Genomic DNA, 15,148 nt, shown 5'->3' with positions numbered 1-15,148 from the left:
ATCAAGCGAAACACGCATGCGCAAAGCGTAGGGGGTACAGAGCTCGATGGGGTACAGAGCTCGATAGGGTACACAGCTCGATAGTACACCGGCACGGCATTCACGGGACATGGTGGAGTCACATGAATGCAACTAACAGTGTGCCACTTCACGAACAGAGCAGTTAGCCGTCCAAGTGCAGGCCCTGTGTCTGCTAAGGAGCCGAGCCTGCAGAGGCAGGCAGCCTGCTTCGGTAGCCTGGGGCACACGAACGTGCCTGTCCAGTGGGTTGAACTTGAGAATGATTGAGAAACACAAGAAGCTGATGTACAGCTTGTGTGTGTGTCAGCTGCAGTAAATATGACCGCGGCCCCACCGATTCAATTGCCGAGGGAGGGAGTGAGTTGCGCAGCAACAGTTGGTAAGTCAAGGTCACTAGAAGTGGCCGTGCCGGTAGTTTACGGTATTGTCAACATGCGTCAGGGGTGTGGAACTCAATCTGCACCAAGAACGTGGCGGAACACCCATGCAGAGTTTGGCTTGACAGCACTGCAGACTTTGGTTTTTCAAGTGTGTAAGGATGAGTAGCATCGCTCATTCACCCCCAGGAGTGCTCCGGAAGCCAGCCCCTTAATCTTAGATTTATGTAATCGTTTAGTGGGCCAACGGATGTGGGGCTGCAGTGCTGTGCCTTTGCCATACTCGAGAACATCAGACCTGCCACATTTAGTATGCTGCCAAGCTGGCTGTGTTTTTGTCCAAAACAGTTTCTCTTACCTCCTTGACTGGGAAATTGTGTGGAAAAAAAGACGTTGCATTTTCTTTTTCGAAAGACAGACCTAGGGTTCCGTTTTCTGGAGAAGAAAACCAAGGCAAACGACACACACTCTTTGTCTCTCATTTTGCCCAGCATGTTAGGATACTTGTGGACTTTTGCTGTCCACAGCAACAGTGCTTTACATGCTAGTCGCAGATGGGGATTTGGTGTCCGAGGGGCCCACTTCCCCCAAGTTGGATGGATCCTGCAGGGACTTTCTTCCCAGCATCTGCTCTAAGCAACACTTTCCACCAGCAGAGCCGAGCGTGGCTCCTTGTCAGGAAACCACTTCCCCTGACCTTTAATTCAGCGGGTTACCGTCGAGATGTGCTTGAGAACCACCAATATTCGGCATGTATTTTGTTACACAGCCGGAGTAAAACGATGCCCTTCATCCACAAGATAGAATAGGTGGGGAGCTCTGTCCGTGAGAAGGAAGAGAGCCATGAAATCTGAATGCTCAAGTGTCACAACTTAGGTGATAAACAACCGGTTTTATGGCAGTTTCAACTGCTACCGATTCCTCTGGATAGTCCTGCGGAATTTTTATCCAAGGCCAAAGGTCAACCTGCAGGTTATAGTGGCTTCTCCTCGAGAAAAGAGGTTGCAGCTGAGCTGGTTAGAAAATAAATAAATAATTAGAAACCGGTGATTTTTGGGGGGGGTTTGTTGCAGTTTTATAAATTGGGAACTCAAGCCGAAGGTATCGGAGCACCTTACATAGGCACCTGTCACATTTCAAAAAGGCGCTTTCATTTTTGTATTTAGGCAGGGGAGATAAAGTGATTTGCCCAGAATCGCGTGGATGTTGAGCGGACGCTGAGACTTGAACCTGCTTCCACAGTCTACAGATCTGGCCCTTACACCGCACCCTCTTTCATAGATAATAGATACATCGGCTTTCCACTTCAGTCTGCACACAGCAGTCGATTGAGCTAATAGTATGTAAGAAACACACGTGTTTTTTAAATGTTTCAATGCAGTTGTGTTTTAAGAGGTGAACTAAGATAGCGCAGAGCACTCACAGGAAGAAATCCGCAGCTGAGCCTGGCACAGGAAGAGATCTCTTTATGAGTTGAGCGACTGACTAGCAGTTGATGAGCCAATGAATAAAGTGTTTACACCTGGCAACGTAGAACAACTGGCCCCACCTACACTTACGTAAATGTGCGAACAGGCGATACACACCTCGATGGGGGGGCGAATAATGCGCCTGCGCACACAACATCAAGCGAAACACGCATGCGCAACGCAATGCGCAAAGCATAGGGGGTACAGAGCTCGATAGGGTACACAGCTCGATAGTACACCGGCAGTCTGTGCCGCCCAGCAGTCGACGTATGTCTCCATTACGCCAGACTCACCCTTCGTGCTGTGCGCGGGCAACTCACTCTGGGCAGAGGAGTGCTGATGGCACTAAGCAGTGCCGCTCGTCTCTCTCTCTCGCTCGCTCTCCTTTTCCGGCCAGTTAGTCGAGGCTGGGGGAGGCGGCGAAGCCAGCACAGTCTCGATCCAATGTCAGAGCAGATCGCCCAGCTCTGTTGCGTACGCTCGGATCACTGCTGAGCCGCCATCTTTCCTTCACTCTCGGCTCCACGTCCCATTGGCCACAGCTCAATCCGTGAGCTGCAGGCGGTCCTGGGCTCAATTATTCAATGCCACAAGTGTCGTGTGACATTCCTCCATGTTTAGGGCTTTTGCGGTCTTCCCGGGATGCTGGATTTGTAATGGATCGTCCGTCCTGCCTGCAGAGCCTCACGAGGTGGCCGCCATCTTGCAGCCAGCACTCTAACACCCCTCAACTGGAGGAGGTGGAAGCACAAAAAAATAGGAAAAATAGGCTATGTACCAGTAAATTGTCAAAATTGTGTAGAAAATGTAAGTTTTCTGACAAAGGTCTGCCTGCTTCTTAAAGCTGGGAAGATGGTGATTTTAGCACCACAAACCCTTCTTTGATACCATTTGCAGGGAAGAAACAATACTTTCTTCTGCAGCACTTATTCCATGTCCCCCCCAAAATTCCAAATTTAGCTGTATGTCTCAGTCCCCTCAATTTTCTTTGTCAGGTTGTTGGAAAGAAAGAATTCACATTTGGCGTGGATACCCTATGTGGACAAAAAGTTATGGGGCCAAAAGCGCAAACTACCCCAAATAGTCAAAAAAGGGCATCAGAGCGAAGGAGTTACATTATTTTATTATTGTGTTTGGGTGTGAGGGTTGCGGTCCTACGTAAAGATGTTTTATGTTAAAATTTCATGAACCACTAACAATAAATCTTACAAATTGGTGTAGAGTCCAAAACAGAAAAACAGAACACTTTTTAAATCAAAGAACAATTACATTTATTTCTTGAATATACCAATACAATACTAATTTAATGTTGTACAGCCAAAGTGTGTTTCGTGGCTTAATATGAACTGCTGCTTCTTCAGGGCTTAATCAAATCCCCTCACGTACCAATAGAGAAGGCATATCCTTTCTAACACTGAAAAGTTATCTGTTAGTTCCACCACCACATTAATCCGTTCAAAACCAGCCAATTGGAAAAGGATAATGTTAATTACCCAGTAAGCATCTGTTCTTGGCATATATAGCTGTAGATTCACATGCTTTGCATACTCCTGACATTTAGTTTTGGGGCCGGATGTTTGCAAGCTGTTTTTCTTCGAAGACGTCTTTACAGTTACGAGGTAGGTGACTCCTCCTTTTGGTGATAGTGCGCATGGGCATCGACTCCATTGTTAGATTGTTTTCCCGCAGAGGGTGAGAATGGAGTTAAAAAAAGTAGAATAGAGATGATCATGCGTATGTATGTAAAGTAAGAGAGAACTGCAACAGGTATAGGTACCCGCGGATGCGGGTGGGCGCATTGGAATCTACAGCCCTACATGCCAAGAACATGTTTACTGGGTAAGTAACATTATCCATTCGAGGCATTTGAACTATAGATCACATGGTTTGCATAGACGATATAGCAGAATTCTCCCAAAGTGGTGGCTAAACTGTAGCTGTTGCAGTAGTCTGAAATAGTGTGCTAAGTACTGCCTGGCCTACATTAGCTTGTTGTCTTGCTAACACATCTACACAATAGCTATTGGTGAATGTGTGGTGTATGTTGCAGTCTTACAAAAGTCAACTTTGGGAATGTTTCCTAAGAAAGCCATGGTAGCCCCTGTTTAGCGAGTGGAATGCGCTATAGGGGGTATTGTTAAAGTTCTCTTTGCTTTTGCATAACAAGTCTGAATACATTTAACAATCCACCTAGCAATGCCTGATTTGTAAATAGGATTGCCCTTGGTGGAGCAAAAGCAACAAAAAGTTGTTAAGTCTTACAGAATCACTTTTTTCTATGAAGTATAAGAGGGCTCTTCTGACATCTAAAGTGTGTAGAGCTCGTTCTGCTATTGAATCTGGTTGAGGAAAGAGCACGGGTAACTTAACAGATTGGTTGATATGAAAGGCAGAAACTACCTTAGGTAGAAATTTAGGATTGGTACAAAGAATCACTTTGTCTTTGTGAAGCTGGAAGAAACGTTCTTCTATTGTTAGTGCCTTTAGCTCACCCACTCTCCTCAATGAAATGATTGCAAAGAGGAAAGCGATTTTCCACAAGAGAAATTGCAGTTCACACCTATGCTTGGGTTCAAAAGGTGGGCCCATTAATCGTGTGAGGACTATGATAAGATTCAACACTCGGGCAGGTGGAAGTCTTGGTTGTATAACTTTTTAGTCCTTCCATAAAAGCTTTGATAACTGGTACTCTAAAGAGAGATAAGTGTTGCCTGTTTTGCAGATACGCAGCTATCGCAGTGACATGTAAATGGATATAAGTGTAAGCTATTTGTGACCGCTGTAACAAATAATATATGATATTTTGTATGGAAACATCAAGAGGATTGATGTTATTATTCCAATGTATAACAAAACACTTCAATTTAGCTCTTGTAGTAGGTCTTCTGGCCTCTCTAATAATGTTCATACAGTCTGGTGGAAGATTCAGATAACTAAACTATGACTTCAGGAGCCAGATCACTAGGTTCAGTTCTTTGGGATCTGGGTGTTTGATTTCTCCATGGCTCTGTGTGAGGAGATTGGATGTGAGATGCAGCTTTTGATGTGGAACTACTGATAGCTCCAGCATGGTCGTGAACCAAGGTTGACGGGCCCATGTGGGAGCTACTAAATTCAGTCTGAGGAATATTTGCCCGAGTTTCCGAACCACTGATGGAATGAGTGGGAGAGGCGGAAAAGTGTAGGCAAATATCCCTGACCAGTACCTCCATAGCGCATTGCATTTGGAGAGTGGGGGTTGAACCCCTAATTTTGAAAGTGCGTGAGGAGAACTTGAGGGTGAAGTTCCCACTCGTGGATTTGCTGCTTCTGTCTGCTGAGAAGGTCAGCAATCTGATTGTTTAATCCTGGGAGGTGTTCTTTTAGGAGATAAGATTTTGTGGTGTAAAGCCCATTTTCAAATGTCTTGAGCTAGGTGTGACAGTTGGATAGAGTGTCCCCCGACCGTTTTTGTATATAATACATAGCTGTCATGTTGTCGGTGCAAACTAGGACAGCTTTGCCTAAAAGATTAATTTGAAAGGCTTTGAGCGCTAGAAACACTGCTAGCAGCTCTAGATGATTTATGTGGGGAGGTTTTTGCTTTTGACTCCACAAGCCTTGAATTGTGTTTGTGGAGATGAGCTACCCAACCAGTGAGCGACGCGTCTGCCGTTAGTATGGTCTGTGGAAGAGGGTCTATGAAGGGCCGTCCTTTTAACAAGTTTTGTGGGTTTCACCTCTGCAGAGAGCGAGGAGTACGGTTGTTTACCAACACTAGATTGATTAAGAGACCCTGCGACTGGTTCCACTAACTTGCTAAGCATTCCTGAAGGCGACACATGTGAAGCTTGGCATGGGGAACAATCATGATGCAAGAGGCCATCATTCCCTGCAGCTGCATATACACTCGAGCTAGTAGTGAGTGAATGGGCTGAAATTGAAGAATCAGAGCCTGAATATTGCAAATTCTAGCTGTATTGGGGAAAGACAGAGCTTTTTGAGTATTTAAAGTGGCTCCTAGATAGTTTTGAGTGTTGGAAGGTTGACGATGCGATTTCAACACATTGACTGTGAACCCCCAGTTGGTGCAGTAGCTGCAGTGTTAAGTGAGTGTGCGGAAACACTTTGGGTACGTACTGGCTTTGATGAGCCAGTCGTCCAAGTATGGGAAGACATGAATGTGTTGTCTTCGTAGGTGAGCAGCGACTACTGCCAGACATTTCGTAAAGACTCTGGGAGCCATGGTGAAGCCAAATAGAAATACCTTGAACTGGTAATGCTGCCCCGCTATCACAAATCTGAAAAATTTGCGATGAGCGGGATTTATTGGAATGTGGAAATACGTGTCCTTCAGGTCTAGAGCAGACATAAAGTCGCCCTGTTGTAACAGTGGGAGCACTTGTTGCAGGGTCACTATGTGAAAGTGGCCTAATTGTATGTAAAGGTTTAATTCTCTGAGGTCTAAAATAGGTCTGAGAGAACCATCCTTTTTGGGTTTGAGAAAGTTCAAGGAGTATACACCCGACCTCTGATATTGCAATGGTATGGGCTCTATGGCTCCCTTCAAAAGGAGAGAATGAACCTCTGGTTTGAGGAGGTGTATCTGGTGACATTTTGTGTGAACGTGGAGGAATGTTTGGAAGATTGTTAGTAAGCTCCAGACAATAACCAGAACGGATAATTCCCTAGCACCCATTTGTCTGTTGATTGCCAGATAGATGTTACATGATTGGGGGGGAAGGGTAGGCACTGTTTGGCATTTGAGGGGGAGATGTCTGTGTGTTGGAACCTCTACCTCCACCTTTGCCATTGTTGCCTCTGTAGTCTCCTCTGAAGAAAACCTGGGAAGCAGAGGGCTGATAGTTGCCTTTATACGGTGTAGAGGCAGTGCCTGAGGAGCTATTCCTGGACCCCCATGATAGCAGGAACGCCGAAAGGAACCTGGACCAGAAGGGGACTGTAGGGCTCCCATAGGTTTTGCCACATCTGTGTCCTTTTTCATCTTTTCTAAGGACAATAATTGCAAAAAAGATTAATTACAGGGACAGAGACGCAGTCCTCCAAGCAGCACGGTCAAAAGGTGACATACAGTACGAAAAAGCCCGAATCAGTTCCCCCCCCCCCCCAACCCCCCCTCCGACTTCACGCTACAAGTTCAGCCCCAACAGAGGAGCTTTGAATAAATGAGAGACAGGGAATTCCAGTACAAGATGCTCTATCTGGCAAAACTGAGTAATTGTAGAAGAAAAAACCTGGCACTTTACAACACTGATGGAAGCCTGGACGTGGCTGGACAGGTGGAGCACAGTGAGCAGGAAACGATCCAAAGCACCAAAACGAAGCTGTGAGATTCCTGAGTAGAGTTCGGAGACAACGGAATTGCAGGTGGGGAGTACACCAGAGACTGATCCATCGGATCAACGGGGGCAAAGAAATTTGGGAAAATGAGCAACTAGAAAGGTGAGAGGGAACAACAGTTTTAGCATACCAAAGGGGGAATACTACATAGAGCAGAGAGGAATGATATGTACAGTCATACGAGAACTGTACCAAAGAGGCAAGCTACCCAGTTTAGATCCTTCTGGCCTGGAACCTTTTGGGACTAAGCAATAAAGTGGTATATTGACAGGGGGTGTAAAACGTTAAACCGGTACAGTGTCCTGTAGTAGCTAGGACATCCCTTTTCTGTTTAATGTTCTGGTACGACAGGTGCTCTGCGGGTTGGGTAGTTGGGGGAAACACAACTAAGATAGCAGGGTGGGGGAAGGGTCACAGTTACACAAGGTTCTATGTTGATATATGCGTTGCCCATACACAGACCAGAACGAGAGGTCAGAGTAGAGACAGCAGGGCCACGGGGCTAGAGCAGTCTCTAGCTAGCAGGCAGGTGAAAAGGTGGGGAGCTAAACAAGCACTACAATGGTCGACCCACAGATACAAAGAATGAAAGTCTGGTCCTGGAATGTTAACAGCCTAAACGGCAAAATCACGAGGTCAGTAGTAATGAACTTCATAAAAAACACATGCTCCAGATATTGTCCTATTGCAGGAAACACAACTAAAAAGGCAGCCAATGTAATGCACTAAATAGTATGGGATATACACTATTGGCGCATGCAGGGTATACAACAGGATCTCGAGAGGTGGGGTAACTAGGTAAGAAGTAATTCCCCTTTGTGCCCAAAGAAACCCTGACAGATCACTGGGGAGATTTGAAGTGGAAGGCAGTCATTGGGAGGGGCGATTACTCAAATTCTGCTCGATCTAAGTGCCACCTAAGCTGCAGACATCAACATTAAATGACTTGGTTGCGTTACTCCTGGAGGGACTATTAATAGTAGGGGGAGATATGAATGACAGGATCTTCGCAGACATGGATGGACTGGGGGGCGGGGGTCATTAACAGGGCGTATGTTGGGAACTCTAGGAGACTTCCTAGACACTATGGGATTGGGCCATATATGGCACCATCACCCGACACTTAAACAATATGCACACGTCAACAGCTCATGGAGGGTTCTCCAGGTTGGACTTCCTGATCACACAGTTCAACTACCTGGGACACTTTAGGGGAGTAACACATGTTGCGCAGGGTATATCTGACCACTTTCCAGTAGGGGCTCCGTTGATAGGTCAAGAAAGGGACCACATATTACCACCAAGGATCGACCCAACGAACCTAAAAGATGCACAGCTAAAAGACAACATAAGACTTGGTGTGGAACAGTTCTTCATAGAAAATTTGAGATCAGTAGACTCCAGGGCAACGATATGGGGTGCGTTCAAAGCTGTAACACAGGGCTACACCGGGCCCAAATAGGTGCCCAGAAAATGGAACAGGTATTACAATGTCACCCCCTAGAACGGACCATAGTAAACTAGAAGACCAAGTAAGAAAGGGGGGGGGGGGGGGGTAGGAGTCCCAGCAGGGGCGGAACATCGTATAAGGCTACACCAATGGGAGCTAATGGAAAATAGTGCTAGGGCACAGGTGTTGGCCACACAACACAGATTATATGAAGTGGGAGACAAAGCCAACAATGGTTAGCATGGCTAGAGAAAAAATAAATGGGTCCCTGGAATCATAGACAAGGAGGGGGTGTGATTTGAAACAAGGGCACAGATAGCAGAAGCATTTGCAACCTATTATTAAGCACTATACGCGCCCTGGACAAGGTGCTCCGAAGCAGACAGAGGACTTAGTGGGACAAATGCATCTCTCTATATGCAGATGATATTCTGCTATATGTAAAGAAGCCGAGACAGTATCGACAGGATACCCCAAATCTTTCGTACCATCGGGGAATACTCTGGGTACCGAAAAAATTGGGACAAGCCCCTGTTCCCATTGGTAGGCGCCCTCCCAAAACGAACATCCAGGTGTCATGTCCCATTGGAGACGAAGGGGTTCAACTATCTTTGGATACATATGTCAAGGAACCTGCAAGAGTTCTATGAACAAAACTTGGCAATGCAACTGAGGACATTTATTAGAAACACCGAGCGTTGGCAGACCCCTTCCACTTACTTTGATGGGCCAAGCGGCACTATTCAAGATGATGACACTACCCCACGTTATGTGTCTTGTAGAATACACCATATCAGGTACCGCCACTCTTTTTCCAGAAACTTGAGGCCAAACTAAAAACCCTGAACTTGAGTGGAGGAGCACCCCGCATTGCCATGCGTAAATTGCAGAGAGGGGTATATGACGGGGCTGGCGGTACTAGATGTCAAACTGTACTACTGGGCCTCACAACTAGTAACAGTGTATGGGTGGGCGATCGGAGACTGAGGGGGACCAGCATATAGAGTTGACAGAGCCGCAATGGGAGCCAAAGGCCACCTACCTTTGCTCTATAAAAGGAAGGCAGAGCTAAACCTTCCTATACACACACAACATTGGGGAGAGGAGCCACAAAATACCCAGGTAGGGAGGATAAGTTAACAGCAATGACCCCGCTTTGGGACTGTAATAAACTCAAAGTAAAGGGGTTATGTAGCACTAGTAAATGGGAGCTTACTGGAATGGAGTCCCCGGGTGATGTCTGGAGAGGCAGACCTACATTACGCTCGATACCATACAAAGGGAATATGAGTTGCATAAAGGTGAATGGCTGAGATATTTACAGCTAGGACATGCAATAAGGAACTATATCCGGAAAGGGGGGGAACTGGCGGAAGTGTTGCCCCTGGAAAACCCTTTAACAAAACCCCTGGAGGAAAAGGTAATTTTGCTCATATATAGGAAAATAGTAACTAATACCCCAGACCCCCTGAGAGCAGCATGGGAAACTGATTAAGGCCTCATCGAAGACTAGGAGTTGAAAAAAGTCAAGCAGGGCCCCAGAGAAGTAGTCATGCGATCCCGATTCAACTAAAAGTATTCCACCGAATATACTACCCTGAGCATTACTGTATCGATTAAGTGGGTGAGTAACGCACTATGTCAGAGAGGGTGCAGACAAGAGGGTGCCTACTACCATTTGTTATGGGAGTGCCTGGAATATTGGAAGACAGTAGGAAAAACTGTGGCGGAGGTTGTTGAGGTGGTGGTCGCAGTAAAGCGGAAGCGGCTCCTCCTGTTGATCTCGGGCGATGAAACATGCCCAAAGTTAAGGCTGGCTCTACCGGCAGCAGTGGCAAAGCGGAATATTGTATTTTTTTGGGGATCCCCAACATTGCCTAGAGTGGTAGACTGGGAAAGCAACCTTGACTGGTGCAGGCAAGCAGAGTACACAATCTACCCGAGTAGAGGATGTCCGAAGAAGTGGGAAAAAATCTGGGGGAGCTGGCAGGGCTATAGAGGATTACGAGAGGATGGGAACGGAGTGACTCTGTTGCCTCTATATGTAGACTATTCATGTATTACCAAAACCTCTTAAATGTAAATCTGTATACCAGAAAATGCGTACATTTGTATTCTGTATTTCTGTTGTTTGACAACAATACAATAAAAAGATGTTTAAATAATAAAACAATGTGGCTGTCGAGGTGGTTGGACATGTGACCGCCAACGCCGTTGGTATCTACGAAAACAGTGTGCATGGACATTTTCCCAGACTGAACTGCCAGGACAGTTCCTCTATGAAATAGAACAAACACAACCCAGGACAGGTTTTGCCCTTATTAGGGGTAATCAGATAGGTATAGCTTGGCACCAGTGGCACTGCATGCACAGGACCCACGTTTCTGAAGAACCATCCCACTGAGGCCATCACACTAAATTATGCCAAAAAGTGCTGGATGGAATGCTTCAATTAATCTCAGCCACTGAACATTACTCTGGCCTCATCCCAATCCATTGTTATTTTGCACAACATGCCCCTTTAGTTTGGGCCCAGCCATATGCAAATACATCTTGACCCTGCTGGAATGGGATTCAGCCTGAGCAACAGCCAGTGGCTGAGTTTAATTCAAATAGTCTATCCATCACCATGTTTTTGATGCCCCAAGTGTGATGGATTTACAGCTTAGTCGAAGGTATTCAGGTACTGAAATTGAGGTACAATTTCCATAACTCTCAGCTACAGTATATTATGCCATCATGTACTACTAAGAATAACAATTTTATGTACAATACTCACTCATCTAAGAAAAGAACGCTTCTGGGAATACATGGAGATCAAACGTCACATATTCATGAGGTGCATTAATCAAGCAACAGCACCACACAATGGTTTTGGATGAGCCTTAAAAAGAGAAGTGCTTCCAGTGAAAGGACTTCAACCCAGATATAACAAACTACTTAATTATGTCCGAAGTATAAATCGAAAGCTGTAACGAAAAGTCAGAAAGGGGAGTTTGGTAGAACATGTTTTATTTGGAAAACCAAGACACTTCAAGAGTGAAACACATTAGCATGAAAAGACCAACCGTAGGCAAACTGCACACATTCACTTACTTGTCTGCAAGCGTATTCACACTGGTCGCACTTATAGCGTTTCTCGTTCTTATGAGACTTCTGATGTTGGATGAGGGCATATCGCTCATGGAACACAGCATCACAATAACGACATTTTCTTCCTAGCTCAATATAGGAATGCTGTTTTCTCAAATGGACACCTACATGCAAGACAAAAATAAGCCTTCCAATATATCCTTTGAGCAAATAAAGAAACATGTGCAAGTACTCTCCTTTATTTAGTGATAGGATTTGTATTTTAGATCAACATTTTATCATGCTGCTTTTGCCTTTTCATCCCCAGGTCGGGTTGTCTTCTCTCAACTAGTCTTCACATACATATCGAACTGCTCCCTTTACTTAATCAAAATGACTTTGCCCACAATGGTGGTTTAACTCCTCCGCCACCTATTTCTATTTCATGTGCCTGTAGTTCTTAAGGACATCTGGCAGTTAAAGATCAAAAAAATGTATGGAAATTAGTCAGAACAGTTATACTACTGAAAATCACTATTGATGAGTATCCCCTGGAATATAAGTTACTTACCTGCAACTGCAGTTATCCAGTATTGGTATATTTCATAGATTCACATGCAAGAATCATTCCCTGTCGTCGAGATGGGAGTCCAACGGTAAAATATTCAAGCAGTGCTTTAAAGATTTCATAGGCTATAATGGCCTTAAGCCATGTCAATAGTAGCCTATGTCCTTTTTAAAAAAGGACCTAATGTTGGAACCCAGCCAATCAGCTGCCAGCACCCTCCAGAACACTCAGCAGAGGTAGATTCTCTCAGATTTATTAAGCACAAGTGGGAAGTAAGAATCCCAAAAAGTAAAGAGATCTTCCTCTAGGGGGAGGAGGGTGGATACATCTATGAAAGATACCAATACTGGATAACCACAGTTACAGGTAAGAAACGTATTTTCTTATCCAGTATTGTGGTATCTTTCATAGATTCACATGCCTGAATCAGAATAGCAAGTGTGAGAAGTTGGCCTGATATGCAGTGCTCACTATTCTAGTGATCACTATGTATCAGTCCAAACAACCCTTATTGATGATTGGTTGTAAGTCAACCTTATAGACCAGCTATCCTAGTAGCATGGATACGAGCAGTCTAAGGCTAAGACTCTAGAGGGCGTATTAAGCCAGCTGTTTTACCATCACATTACCCCTTGAACACCAAGTGAAAGGACACCACACAAGTTGTTATCAAAAATAAAGTGTATTTATTTATAACCGGACTACCCTGGCTCTTTATGAGACAGGGAGCTAAGCACACAACAAAACTCTTAAAGAATTACTGAAAGTCGCACAATTTACACAAATGCCCGAGGGGCACGAAAGACCATATACACAAGAAGTGGAATGCGAAGTTACTAGCAGGTAAGTAATACTTTTCTAGACTGTAGAAACGCTAGGCCTACAATGCTGAACCCTTGGATTAGAAGCAGGAGGCCTAGGGACGCCGTGTGCAGAGTGGGAACTCTCACGCGTAATGCGGGAACAAGTCTATGGATACTAGCAATTGCAAAGTTACTGTTCTCGGGCGAACCCGACTAGGTGTGTCGAAAACAAGGGTGGATCCGAACACTTAGAGTGTTGGACTATGCTGAAGCACCGGAGTACTTGGTTTACCTAGCCCAGGGGCTGCGGCTGCATAGGGTTCAAGTTGCGTCGGAAACCCTTGTTGAAGATCCAGGAGCCTGAAGAAAGAAGTTGCTGGCAGGCGGCCAGTGAAGAAGTTCGTGGTGATCCAAGCCTGGATCAGGGAAGAAGAAGACCTGTAAGCAGAGGGGACCAAGTTCTGAATCACTAGCCAGTGATTTAGGTGGGCACCAGGATGGCACCGGACGAAGTCACCTCAGCCAGGTGAGTGGGCGCTGCTGGGCTCTGCAGTCTCTCGGACCAGGAGGCGTTGTCGGCGACCAGGATGGAGGTGCGAGCTGTCCCACGAAGGTCTCTGCTGTCGACGTCGCTGGACCCAGGATTGGGGCAACAAGTCTTGGCAAATGCAAGGCCCACGCGGTGGACCTAAAACGGCGTCTTGAGTGGACCAGGAGGGTCCAGGGTACTTCTCTGAAGGAGGGAAGCAAGGGCCAGTCTGGAGCAACCAGACCAGCGGTGTTTGTCGTCGTGGAGCGTCGTGAGGGGGCCACTAGCCAACGGGCAAGTGACCTGGACAACGCGGGGAGCAGCAAAGAGCAGAAGGGCCCCACGCAGATCTCGTGGATGCAGGGGGGCTGAACATCGGTGCTGGAGCTGCTCAGGGTCGGGGCTTCTCTTACCCCAAAGCACTCGGTCGAGGGTCACTCGGTGGTCGTGCTGGACAAGCGTCGTGCAGTTCTGAAGATGGCCGGTCCCTTGAGGTCTCGTCGCACCCACGGAGCACAGCTGGGCTGATGATGTAGGTTGAGGTCAGAGGTGCCAGGGAAGCCGGTTCTCGTCGTGCTGGAGCAGTCTTGATCCGGAGGAGAGACTGGCAACAAACCGCGATGCTTGGTTGGTGCCTGCTGTAAATGTATATGTATGTAAATGTATTGCGTCTTATATAGCGCACGTATCACCCGAAGGTATCAAGGCGCTTGCTTAGGGAACCCGTCCTGGTATTCCCCTGTGAGATACCCCGGAGGAGAGACTTACAGCAGACCGCGATGCTTGGATGGTGCCTGCTGCTGCAGGGTGACTACTCCTTAGTCACAAGGGAGAAATCTTGAGAAGAGTCTTGAGTTCTTCGTGTAGAAGGTCGGTTCAGGATTCAAAGATTGATCTCATTTGGAAGGGGGCCAGTTCCTACCTTTATCCTGCAAAAAGGGGCTGGCACGCGTCTAAGTCCTGCCCTATGGGTGGGACTAGGAGGGGGGTGGTTACACCCTTCTCCTTTGGCGGGCTTTCCCCAGATCAGGGGCTGGAGTGCCCCTGGAACTGGTTCAAGCCGGCCTATGCACAGTGAGCACCGGGGTGCCACTTGCAGTCACCTTCCTCTAAAGCCCTGCCTACCTAGAATACACAAAATCCTGTCTGGGACGGTGCTGGCACCGCCCCTGGCAGGAAACCCTTTGTCCTTGCCTCCTGTGCTGGAAGGACTCCCAGCAGCAGGAGGGCAGACTTGTGTCTCGGTGGCAGCATCCATCTTGTGGAGCTGAGGCTATGTCTGACTTTAACCGGGGTTACAGGTTACATACATGTCGTGTCCGTCTAGAAGGGTGGAATGCTAACCCCGTCGCCAGAATTGGCGAGGGGTTAGTATTCCAATTCGTAGGACACCTTACTCGACATGTTTTGATAAAGCGATACCAGAGTTGGCATTTAACCGCGAGGATTATAATGCACTTAAGAGTATATGGTATGCGTTATCATGGAACAGCTATTAGGACTTGGTTCCGCAAGCTGC

General features: G+C 46.5%; 1 protein-coding gene across 1 annotated transcript in view; it reads right to left on the bottom strand.

Annotated features, from left to right (window-relative positions):
* The window catches only part of CTCF (CCCTC-binding factor), a 512,861-nt gene that overhangs the window by 226,605 nt on the left and 271,108 nt on the right, over positions 1-15,148 (bottom strand). Inside the window, exon 8 of the mRNA XM_078670971.1 lies at positions 11,754-11,914. Within this exon, the coding sequence (XP_078527097.1) occupies positions 11,754-11,914 (161 nt within the window). The remainder of the gene's footprint in view (positions 1-11,753; positions 11,915-15,148) is intronic.

The sequence above is a fragment of the Lissotriton helveticus genome, chromosome 12 (genome assembly GCF_964261635.1).
Source record: "Lissotriton helveticus chromosome 12, aLisHel1.1, whole genome shotgun sequence".
Taxonomy (NCBI): Eukaryota; Metazoa; Chordata; class Amphibia; order Caudata; family Salamandridae; genus Lissotriton; species Lissotriton helveticus.
The sequence above is the reverse complement of the archived record's forward strand: the minus strand, read 5'-3'. Positions and strand labels throughout refer to the sequence as shown.